The 12,949-nt window shown below is 43.9% G+C and overlaps 1 protein-coding gene across 1 annotated transcript in view; it reads right to left on the bottom strand.

The window, feature by feature from the left end:
* LOC144699720 (protein HEATR9-like) overlaps nt 1-12,949 on the bottom strand; it is an 80,030-nt gene that overhangs the window by 62,311 nt on the left and 4,770 nt on the right. The window contains exons 4-6 of the mRNA XM_078570874.1: nt 6,719-6,907; nt 5,253-5,345; nt 1,347-1,466 (exon numbers count right to left, since the gene is read on the bottom strand). Coding sequence (XP_078427000.1) covers nt 1,347-1,466; nt 5,253-5,345; nt 6,719-6,907 — 402 coding nt within the window. The remainder of the gene's footprint in view (nt 1-1,346; nt 1,467-5,252; nt 5,346-6,718; nt 6,908-12,949) is intronic.

The following is a 12,949-nucleotide window of genomic DNA, read 5'->3' as shown; positions in this document are numbered from 1 at the left end:
TCAGCGACATCATCCAAAAGGACATTTATTTTCACATGTACCCCAGCGACACCCAGCTCTATCTCACCACCCACTCTCCTAATCCCTCCACTTTCTCTAAATTTCCAAACTGCTTATCCGACATTCAGTACTTATTGAGCATGAATTTCTTCCAATTAAATATTGGGAAGACTGAAGTTATGTCTTAGGGTCCTGCTCCAAATGCCTAACTACTGACTCCATCTAACTCTCTGGAAACTCTGAGGCTGAACCAGTCTGTTTGTAACCTTGGTGTCATATTTGACCCCGAGATGAGCCTCTGACCACCATGATCGCCTATTTTCAACTCCATAGCATCATCCAACTTTACCCCGTCTTCAACTCATCTGCTGCTGAAACTCTCAGCCTTGGATACCTCCACACTTAATTATTCCAACACACTTCTGGCTGGTCCATCCTCCTTTAACTGCTGTCCATGTCCTAGCTCGCATCAAGTCCTGTTTGCCCATCACACCTGTGCTTGCTGACCTGCTGAAGTAACACCTTGATTTTAAAATTCTCATCCTTGTTTTCAAATCCCTCCGTGGCCTCGTCCTTCCCTATCTCTGTAATTTCCTCCAGGCCCAAACCCTCCAAGACACCTGCATTCCTTTAATTCTGCCCTCTTGCTCATTCTTGTTTTTAATTGCTCCATCATTGGCAGCTATGCCTTCAGGCCCCAAGTTCTGAAATTCTCTTCCATAAACCTCTCTGCCTCTCTTTCCTCCTTTAAGACACTCCTTACAACCTACAACTTTGACCAAACTTTTGGTCATCTGTCTAATATCTCCTTATTTGACCTGGTGGAAAACTTTGTTTGATATTGCTCCTGTAAAGCACCTTGGGACAGATCCAACACATTAAGGATGTTATACAAATACATGTTGTTGTTGGACCAGTGCCAAGGTGTCTGGGAATCAAGAGGGAGGATGAAAGTAGAATTTTGAGAGAGAAGTCCCAGACTGTTCTGCCTTTCTCTGGGGTAAAGTTCCACAAATACCAGACTATTCTCCCATGCGCCAGCAGTTCATTGCTTATCAACCTTGGCAGCGAGTGCCAGGAGGACATTGAAATATGCAGGTATCAGAGTGGAGCCCAATCCCATTAATCCAAATTCCATTTTTTCCCAGCGGGATTCCAATGAAGAGCAGGAAGCCTGGCTGTGTTTCTCCTCCCTCCATAGCCTAATCACATTGAGGTGAAATATAATCCCACACCATACTGAACCTGGGATCTCCAGGTCCATACTGCTCAACATTACACCGTGTAGTGTGGTCACATACTGAGCAATTGGGGAATCAATGTGTGGAGCTTTTGAAGTTCCTTACCAGAACTGGGTCGTCCCACAGTTTTTCCTTCAGTGCCTCAAGCACAGTCTGATGCAGGCCGGCCTTTGTGATGTGCGATGGTCCAACATTGGCTAATAAATCCAATGCCTTCAACCGGTGCTGGGGGCATTAAACATGGATCTGGATTAGTGAGGCAGACCCAAGAATAGAATTCATCAGGCAGGAGCATTTTGCAGCACACCAGGTTTGGTTTGAGTTCATGTGCTAGGAACAGGACCAGGCTGTTCAGCCTCAAACCCATTCGTCATTTTATCTGTATCTCAAAATCACAGAGTTTTAACAGCACAGGAGGAGGCCGTTCGGCCCATTGTGTCTGCACCAGCTCTCTAAATGAGCATTATGACCTAGTGCCATTGCCCTGCCTTTTCCCCGTACCCTGCACATTATTTGAATAAAAACAATCACCTAATGCCCTCTTGAATGCCTCGATTGAACCTGCGTCCAACACACTTCCAGGCAGTGCATTCCAGACCCGAACTATGTATTGTGTTATGAAGTTTTTTCTCACGTCACATTTGCTTCTTTTGCAAATCATTTTAAACCTGTGCCCTCTCATTCTTGATCCTTTTAGGAGTGGGAACAGCTTCTCCCTATCTAATCTGGCCAGCCCCCTCATGATTCTGAACATCTCCATCAAATCCAATCTATCTTCGTAACTGAAGTTTCTCATCCCTGGAACCATTCTTGTAAACCTCTTATGCACTCTTTCCAATGTGTTCACATCCTTCCTATAATGTGGCGCCCAGAACTGTACACAATACTCCAGCTGTGGTCTAACGAGTGTCTTATATAAATTCAGCATAACCTCCTTGCTCTTGTACTCTATGCCCCTATTAATAAAGCCAAGGATACTATATGCTTTATTAACTGCTCTCTTCACCTGTCTTGCCCCCTTTAATGATCTATGCACACATACACCCAGTTCTTTCTGCTCCTGCACCCCCTTCAAAATTTCACCCCTTATTTTATATTGTCTGTCCATGTTCTTCCTACCAAAATGCATCACCTCACACTTCTCCGCAGTGAACTTCATCTGCCACCTATCTGCTCACTCCACCAACTTGTCTATGTCCTTTTGAAGTTCTACACTGTCCTCACAGTTTACAACACTCCCAAGCTTCGTATCTTCCGCAAACTTTGAAATTGTCCCCTACACACCAAAATCTAGATCATTAATATATGTCAGGAAAAGCAATACTGACCCCTGGGGAACTCCACTATAAACCCGAAAAATATCCATTGACCATCACTCTCTGTTTCCTATTTTTCAGCCAATTTTGTATCCACGTTGCTACTGTTCCTTTTATTCCATGAGCAATAATTTTTCTCACAAGTCTGTTGTGTGGCACTGTATCAAATGCCTTTTGAAAGTTCATGTACACCACATCAACAGCATTACTCTTATCGACCTTCTCTGTCACCTCTTCAAAAAAATTCCAGCAAGTTAGTTAAACACGATTTCCCCTTTAGAAATCCATGCTGGCTCTTCCCTATCAACCCATATTTTTCCATGTGACTACTAATTCTATCCTGAATAATTGTTTCCAGAATCTTGCCCACCATTGCAGCTAAATCTCAATTCCATTTACCCAGATCACTCAACTTCCATATCCCTTGAAACACTTACCCCAAAAAAATCTATTCCCAAAACTCCAAGTGACCCCAGTATCCATAGCCTTTTGAGAGGAGAGATTTTGAGATTTCCATCACCGTCTGTGAGAAAATGCTTCCCGATTTACCTCCCGATTGGTCTAGTCCTAATTTTAAGGTTATACATCCTTGATATGGACTGTGCCACCAGAGGAAATGCTTTCTCTCTATCTACCCTATTGAATTGTTTTAATACTTTAGACACCTTGATTAGATAATGTCTTAATCTTCTATAGAGAATACAAATCTCATCTATACAACCTGTTCTTAAAACCTAATCTTCTTTTCCCTTATATCAATCTGCAGTGCATCTCTTCAAAGGCCAATATTTCCTTCTTGAGGTACAGTGCACAGAGCTGGACACAATGCTCTAAATGGGTCCAACCAGAGCTCTGCATAGCAGGTATATAACTTCCAATCCCCTTGAAATAAAGAGCACCATTGCAGTAGCCTTTTAAATTATTTTTTATACCAGCCTTTAGTGATTTCTCTACTTGGATTCCTAAATCTGTCAGCTCCTCACAGTTCTTATCTTCTCGTCATTTAGAAAACACTCTAGCCTATCTTTCCTAGGTCCACTTTTCATTTCCCTCCAATGAGTTCCATCAGCCATTGTTTTGTCCACGCACATAACCGATCACTGTCTCTTTGTATCTTTCTGTTCCCATCTATTTGACTTGCTGGGTGTAATGTGGACTTGGTGAGAGTTTAAAATGAGTGCAAATGAATCAGCAGTCCATTTGACATCTCTCCTGACTTCATTGATTGCCAACTATCGCAGAAGTCAAAATTACCCCCACTGTGCCTCCTAGATAAGGACGAGTCTTTTTAAGTTGTGATTGAATGAATCTATGTCAAGGGATGTGCTTGGGGATCTCCAGGTGAAATTCCACCCTTTACGACCCTGAGAACCCTCAGTGGAATTCATAGCAGCTGAGAGCCAAGAGCTCGTGTGGGTCACTTTTGAGATCTTTTGTTAGGTCCCAAACTTTTACAGGAGCAAGGAAATATCTTGGAGATACACCAAATGACTGTGCTCCTGGGATGTAGAGCATAGTGTCTGGATGTGTATAAAGCAGCTGAGATTCTGCTCCCTGCAGTCACAGCAGTGGAGAGCAGCCCACAAAATTTCAAGATCTTTGAGTTTTACAGCAAAATAGGAGGTCATTCAGCACATTATCTGTGCTGGATCTCTGAAAGGGCTTTCTACTTAGTCCTATCCCTCTGTCCTTTCCCCAAAGCCATCAAAATCTCTCCTTTTCAAGAATTTCGGACTTCCCAATATGGATCCTGTTTCTAGTTGGACATTCCACCCCCTCTCCTATTCATTCTCGGGATGACAAGACTGACATTTATTTTCAATATTTAGTTGCCCTGAGAAGCTGGTGCTGGGCCTTGTTCTTGAACCACTGCAGCTGTTAGGCCAATTCAGGGGGCAGCTAAGAGTCAAGCTTCCAAAGAAGATTCTGCTCTCTTTGTTCTTCTGAATCTGATTAATATTATCATTCTAGTTACTGACTCACTGCCTCATTTGAAGAGTTAATATTGATTTATCTCATTATCGATTATCGATTCCTCAGTGAACCCTCAGTTCACACAAGGCAGCCTGGATTGTCAGTCCTGCTGTATTCAGATGATCAAAATCATCTGATCAAGAAACAGGACCTCACACATCATTAGAGCCATCACTAGAAAGACTGATTACCCAGCCATTCATAAAGAAATATTAACCCAGTTCCTGCGAACAAATCAGGGAAGATTTTGGATGTTTGCAATGTGTTATAGAGACATTGGAAGGATGGAATGTTTTCACAATTTCTTTAGACATAGTGATGGAAGATAATCTTCTTGCTGCACTTGCAATGGCCCCGGAAATCCACAGGGCAGCCATCACAGCATCAACACTGTATGTGATCAGACTGGCCTGCCAGAGCCAGCAGCAGGAAGCTGCAGACCTGGTCATCAACACAGCAGGAAGGGGGAGGCAAGTGGAGGGGGGAGCGGGAGTGAGGATGGGGAAGGAGGGAAAGAGGAGGGGGACGGGGAGGGGCAGGGGACAGAAAAGAGGGGGAATCAGGGCATATTAATGCTGGGAATGCATGACGTCTAGTCAGTAGGGGTGCAAGGTATTGCCCAGACCTCTATACCATCGTATCTTGATCCAAACTGACATGAACCTTATTTCAACCTGGTCACTTGCACTGAAGAAGAAGAGTGATGGAATCTGACACAAACCTCGTAGACAGAGGAAGTTCGGAACTGCTGCAGAAGAGCTTGGATTGAGAATGGTTCATGTATCCCGAGGTATTTCACCACCACTTCCAGAGCCTGTGGGAGGGAAAATGTGGCTAAATCCTTGACTTCTTCTACATTTTCTCTTTCATAAAAGTAAAATTAGCAAAGCTGTTACCCTGAGTTTCTTGACTGCACTGACACTGTCTGCCTCATGCCTCTTCCCTGGAAACCTATCACATCATGGTGACTTTCTAGAAGTTAGGATATGGTCCCCCAGACCACCAGACTGAATTCAAAGCCAGTTCCAAATTGAGAAATGCAAATAAATCTGGTGATCTGTCAGCTAGCACCAGATTGATAATTGTGGATATTGTCTGAAGGTCAAAAAAGACTGGTTCACCAGAGTCCTGCTAGAATTGACTTTCATCTGAAATGATCAATTGAAGGAGGCGGTTGAGTGGTGCAGTGGCTCTCATAGAATTGTACAGTATAGGAGGAGGCTATTTGGCCCATTGCGTCTGTGCCAACACTTTGGTAGGCCTATCCAATTAGCCCCACCTCCCCTCCCCCACCATCCACCCAGCTCTTTCACCATGGTCCTGTAAAATTTATCCAATTCCCTTTTTGAAAGCTACTATTAAATCTGTTGCCACTGCCCTTTCAGGTAGCACATTCCAGATCAAAACCAGCTCTGAAGAAGGGCCATGCAGACTCAAAGTGTTAACTCTGTTTTTCTCTCCACAGATGCTGTCAGGCCTGCTGAGTTTTTCCAGCATTTTCTGTTTTTATTCCAGATTTCCAGCATCCGCAGTATTTTGCTTTTAACAGATCACAACCAATTGCTGCGTAAAGAAAATTTTCTTATCTCCCACAGTTATTTTGCCAATGACATGACAGTGTGTCCCCCTGTCACTGACCTTCCTGCCCGTGGAGGCACTTTTTTATTTACTCTGTCAAGAGCTGGGGGGTGATGGGGAACATCAGAAACAGCCCAGCTGCCACCGACAACTCACCACCTGTGGACAAAAGTCAACTCTACCCATTAAATAAAGACATGAACTGATAGAGTTTATCCATATTACAATTTGGGTTTCGTCTGGAAAAAGCTGGGGCCTATCACCCAGCATCCAGGTGACTATGCTCGCTTGCAGCTGATAGTCACTACAAGCAGCAGAGATCATCCAAACGGACCCTCATGAACAGAACACTTGAGCTAAGTTCATGCAATCCTTCTTTACAGAACTCTTTAGCAATTTGATTACCATTGTTCACCTTCAGATAAACACATTATGATCTTGTTTCTTGATTTAATCACTGAAATTGTTTGAAGAGTCACTTTAATCTACACTTCTTCATAACTTGCTTCCTGTTTGGGCAAACCTCCAGATAACATGCCTGCCCTCTCTAGGGTCTGAGGCCTAGTTCGATCTTTTCCACAAAAAAAAACAATAAGACAGGGCCTGTACCTGATTCTTCTGGTAGGAGTTGCCATCATGAAGGTAGCTTATTAGATAGTCAATGGCTTCTTCGTCATTTCTGTTGAGGTAACACAGGCAGGCCGCAGCCTCAACAGGAATCATGTCTTTGGAGCGTAGAACTGTTATGAATGATCTTAATAGGAAAATCAACTTTTCTTTAGCTTTGATCTCGGGCCTCTGAAAGGACAGTAGACACAATTGGTTGTGTGTGTCATTCAGGAACAAGTAGGAAGGTGATACCACCTTGTTCAAGAAAAAGTATAAAGACATTCCCATAACTACAGGCTGGTCAGTTTAACATCAGTGGTGGGCAAGGTTTTGGATTTGAATAATTAGAAATAATTAGAAAAAAAATTAATAGGCACTTGGAGAGATTTGATTTAATAGGTGAGACCATATCTGGAGTACTGTGTACAGTATCGGTCTCCTTACTTAAGGATGTAAATGCATCGGAAGCAGTTCAGAGAAGGTTTACTAGACTAATACCTGGAATGGGAGGGTTGTCTTATGAAGAAAGGTTGGACAGACTAGGCTTGTATCTGCTGGAGTTTAGAAGAGTGAGAGGTGACTTGATTGAAACATAAAAGATCCTGAGGGATCTTGACAGGGTGGATATGGAAAGCATGTTTCCTCTTGTGGGAGAATCTTGAACTAGGGGTCAAGGTAAGGAGTCAGAGATGAGGAGAAATTTTTTCTCTCAGAGGACTGAGTGTCTTTGAAATTCTCTTCCTCAAAAGGCGTTGGAAGCTGAGTTTTTGAACACTTTTAAGGCAGAGCTAGATAGATTATTGACAACCAAGGGGGTGAAGGGTTATCGGGGGGATGTGGAGTTGAGGTTACAATCAGACCAGCCATGATCTTATTAAATGGCAGAGCAGGCTTGAAGGGCCGAGTGGCCTACTCTTGCTCCTTAACTCGCATGTTCGTATGTAATTAGGAGAGTGCATGGATTTGTAAAAGGTAAATCATGCTAATCTAATTGAATTTTTTGATGAAGTAACAGAGAAGGCTGCTGAAGGGAATGTGATGGATGTTGTCTAAATGGATTTTAAGAAAGCATTTGATAAAGTACCACATAAAAGGCTGGTTAACAAAGTTGAGGCTCATGGACTAGGAGGGTCAGTGACAGCTTGGACAAAAATTTGGCTAAAGGACAAAAAACAGTGAATCATGATCAATGGTTGTTTTTCAGCCTGGAGGATGATAGACAGTGGTGTTCTCCAACAATCAGTGCTAGGACAACTTAGCTTTATTGCAAATATATAAATGACTTGGAAATCAGGATACAGAGTAAAATTAATGACCACTTAAGGCCTCATCCCAGTGCTGTTGTGACTTAACCAGCAGCAGAGGACATCCATGACAAGCGTCCAGCCTGGCAGCTTTCACTGTGTGTCTGGTGGTGTGCAAGATGACATGGGGATGCCTCTTTTAACGGCCCCCCCACACCAGGTTTCTTCCCCTACCCGATTCTCCTCCCCCTCTGGCCTGTCTACCTTGGCCACCCAACCCCCTCGCCTCAGCCCGCCAACTGGTCCCAACGATACCCCACCCCCACACTTACCTTTCACTTCGGTTCCTCGTGGTTGGGGACTAGATGCAATCCCAGTAGTGGCCACTGCTCCTGATGGCACAGCTGCAACAGGAGAGCTGCCAGCCATTTGACTTGCTGCCAAGATGGGAACGGAAATCTCATCTGAATGTTAAATGCCTGTGGGGCGAGCTGCTGGAGTGGGACGAGCTGCTGGAGTGGGACAGCTTTTTCACCACGCGGTTGGGGGCAGGGACTCTGGCACCCTGTAAAACATAGCCTTATGACAGATTGAGATAAGGAAGACAAAGAAAAACTGTTCTCATGACTCTTGGACTTTGGGCCCTTCAGGCACTGAAGAACAATGCTCTCTGCAGGACGAGTAGAGGCCAAGGTATCAGGAGGGCAGAGAAGAGGGATGAGGATCAGGAAGGACACAATGGCAATACCTCAGAATAAGATAGGCCACTGAAGATGGAGCTACCTGGAGGTGACCGAGAACCAATCCCACAGGAGACTACGACTCTCCAGGCAGATGGTCACAGACAGCTGTGCCCTCGTCACCATACCTCATAGTACTACTTGCCATGCCCTGCCAGTAGCCATGCATTTCACGTGGCCTTGAACCTCTTTGCCTCTGGCTCCTTTCAAAGATGTGCTGCAGACCTTGGAGGCATCTGGTAGATGGCTGCACACCACTACATCTCGCTGGTCACTGATGTCCTGTTTCCCAGAGCTGGACAGCACATCCAATTCACAAGGCTTGTCACCTCACAGACATAGGGGGTTTCACCGGCATCCCTGGCGAGCCCCAGTTTCAGGGTATTATCGATTGGAACTATGTAACACAAGCACAGACAACCTATTATTTCAAAATGAAATTGGATGGGCACTTGAGGGAAATAAACCTGCAATGCTATGGGGATAGAGTGGCGGAATGGGACTGACTAGGTTGTTCTATAGAGAGCTGGCATGGACTCGATGGGCCGAATGGCCTTCTTCTGTGCTGTAATGAGTCTATGACTTTATGGTGAAATATACAATGGATTATTCAAAGAGTCATAGGGCAGGATTTTACGCGTCGAGCGTAAAATGACATGGGATGACGTCTGGGGGAACTCCCGACGTCACCGCGCTCCATTTAAATTTTCAGGAAGGCGGGAGTGCAGCGAAATCAGCTGCGCGCCCGCCGACCTGTCAATGGCCAATTGAGGCCATTGACAGAGTCAATTATGTAATTAAAGGACCTGCCCGTCCAACCTTAAGGTTGGCGGGCAGGCCAAGAGCCCCGGCGCGAGCTAGAAAAAGCATGAAACCTTAACCACAGGCGGGATGAGGGGTCATGTAGGTTTTAAAAAATTTTAATAAAAGTTTTTGTGAAAATTATGGACATTGTCACATGAGAGGGCATGTTAGGGAAATTTTATTTTTCTTATTTTTATCTTTTTGACATTTACAGCCGATCTCCCTGAGGCTGCACTTAGACTCAGGGAGATGAGTGCGCTCTTTTGTGCACATGCGCGACCACCTGCACAGGAAGCGCATAGCGCTTCTGCGCAGACGTCATGCTGGGCGGGCTTTAATTGGCCCACCCACGTAAAATGACACCGCGCCCCCAATCGGGGGCACCGATCGGAAATGCGCCTGTGCGTGCCCACCATTCAATTTCCCCCACAACGGGGGGGAAAATTCAGCCCATATAATCTAATATCATAGAAAGGGCTCATCATGCCTACATTGGGTCTTTGAAAGAACTATCCCTTAGCTTCCTCTTAGCTCTGCAAGTTTTTCCTTTTTCATGTATTTAACCAATCTCCTTTTGAAAGTTACTGCTGATTCTTCTTCCACCATCTTTTCAGGCATCACATTCCAGATCATAACATCTCATCGTGTAAGTAAATTTATTCCCATATCCCCCACAAGCATGCCCCCACCCCCAGGTTCTTTTAATGTTCTTTAATGTGTTATTGTTCTTTTAATGTCCTCCGTGTCCTCTGGTTACCAAGCCTCCTCCCACTGGAAACAGTTCCTTCCATTTATGGAAAGCAATGCCACTCCTAATTTTCAATATCTCTATCTGATTTCCCCTTAACCATAGGTAAAAACAAAATACTGCTGATGCCAGAAATCTGAAATAAAATCAGAAAATGCTGGAAAAACTTAGCAGGTCTGACAGCATCTATGGAGAGAAACAGAGTTAACGTTTCAAGCCCGTATGACTTTTCTTCAGAGCTCTGAAAAAGTCATACAGACTCAAAATGTTAACTCTGTTTCTCTCTCCACAGAGGCTGTCAGACCTGCTGAGTTTTTCCAGCATTTTCTGTTTTTACTCCCCTTAACCATCTTGGCTATAAGAAGAGCAATCCCAGCTTCTCCAATCACTTCACATAACTGAAGGCCTTCACGCCTGGTACCATTCCAATAAATCTCCTCGGCAGCATTTCCTGGGCCTGGTTTACTGAGAAGTTGGAGCTGTGGCCTTTTTCAAGCGATTTAGCTTAATTGCTCTAAATAACAATATAACTGAGCAAAATTAAAGGAAACTTGTATCTGCATAGATTGGTGGGTGCTTGTAAGTCCCTGGCTACTTACAAAGTTCAGGAAAAACTAGTGGGAAATGGCTGACTGACTTTATTTTATGCGTTGATTCCATAATAAAGTGTAATAATTTTAAACATGCATAAAACAAAGGAGTTATTGGGAAAAGTGAGGAGGAAGTACAAAAGGGAAAAAACAATTAGGGTGATTAAAATAAACCTGTGCAGTCCCAGAGATTAAAATAAGTCCCAGAAATTAAAATAACCCCTACAGTCCCAGAAAATAACATAATAGATATACGTACAGATACACTAACGGTCCCACTATATTGCTCAATGTGGTCTATAGGCCAACAACCATGAGGATCGATGTAGAGGAACAAATTTGCAAGGAAATTACAGAGAAGTGCAAGAATTATAGAGTGGATTATCAGTCACGCTTGCAATGTAGCTCACATGCTTGCAAGAAGCTACATATATTGATATTCCGGGACCTGTCCTATGCAGGCAAAAGGAATATGTCCAGATATTGCACCTTTTTTGAATAAACAAAAGCATGGGGGAACAATAGCTCCCTGCTGCATTTGCCATGGCAGCGTTTCAACCAGGGTGGACATGCCAACCAATCAGCACCCCTTTGCTCATGCAGTATAAACTCTTGTTCCCTTTAAAATTTGGAATTGTTGCATCTGTCCTGATGAGTGCAAGGTGAAAAGCTTCGACAGCATGTACTCAAATTATAGAGTAGTTATAATGGAGGACTTTAATTATCCCAAAATAGACTGGGATAGTAGTAGTGAAAAGAGCAGAGTGGGTGGGGGTGGGGTGGGGGAAAGAGTTCCTAGAGTGTGTTCAGGATAAATTTCTACATCGGTATGTTTTCAGTCCAATAAGAAAGGTGGCATTGCTGGATCTGGTTCTTGGGAATGAGGTGGGCTAAATAGATCAAGTGTCAATAGTTGAACATTTAGGGGACAGTGATTGTTGTATCACAAGATTTAGATTGGCTCTGGAAAAGGGCAAGGAGCAATACAAATTAAGAATAATTAACTGGTGGAGGGCAAACTTCAAGAGGGTGAGAATGAATCTGGCCCCACTAAATTGGAATCAAAGATTGGCAGACATTACTGTAGCTGAATGATGGGCTGCTTTAAAGAGCAGATAGTTTGGGTATAATCAAGGTACATGCCCATGAGGAGGACAGGTTGGGCAAACAAACTAGGAGCTTCCCAGATGACTAAAGAGATCGAGAGTCAGATGAAGCAGGAAAAGGGTGCATACGATACACGTCAATTGAGAATCATTCGGCCCATCGTGTCCACGCCGGTCAAGGACCTGACTACACTAATCCCATTTTCCCGCGCTTGGCGCATAGCCCTGGAGGCTATAGCAACGCAAGTGAATATCTAAATACTTCTTAAATGTTATGAGAGCTTCTGACTCAACCACCCTTTCAGGCTGTGAGTTCCAGTCTCCCACCACTCCCTGGGTGAAAACATTTCTCCTCAATTCCCCTCTTAGCCTTCTACCTCTCACCTTAAATCTATGCCCCTGGTTATTGTTCCCTCTACAAATGGAAAAAGTGCCTTCCTATCCACCCTATCTGTGCCCCTCATAATCTTATACACCTCTATCAAGTCCCCTCTCAACCTTTGCTGCTCCAAGGAAAACAATCCCAGCCTATCCAATCTTTCCTCATAGTTCAGACCTTCCAGCCCAGGCAACATCCTGACAAATCTCCTCTGCACCCTCTCCAGTGCAATCACATCCTTCCTATAATGTGGTGACCAGAACTGCACACAGTTGTGGCCTAACCAGCATTTTATACAGTTCCAGCATAACCTCCCTGTTCTTGTATTCTATGCCTCGGCTAATAAAGGCTATATGCCATATTGAAGCTTGTTAGAAAGGCAATGGATAATTGTGGTGGCCTGGACAATTCAAATTGGCAAAAGTAGACCGGAAGATGTGTTTGTGGAATAGTTTTGTGACAGTTTCCTAAAATAATACCTTGTGGAACCAGCTAGGCTTAAAGTTATTTGGGATCTAGCATTGTGTAATGCAGTAAACCCAAAGTAAAACATCCACTGGGAAAAAGTGATCTTAAGACAACTGAATTCCTTCTTAAGTTTGAAAGTGACACACTCCAGT

This window comes from Cetorhinus maximus, chromosome 24 (genome assembly GCF_964194155.1).
Source record: "Cetorhinus maximus chromosome 24, sCetMax3.hap1.1, whole genome shotgun sequence".
Classification (NCBI taxonomy): Eukaryota; Metazoa; Chordata; class Chondrichthyes; order Lamniformes; family Cetorhinidae; genus Cetorhinus; species Cetorhinus maximus.
Note: the sequence above shows the minus strand (reverse complement) of the source record. Positions and strands in the feature narration are given on the sequence as shown.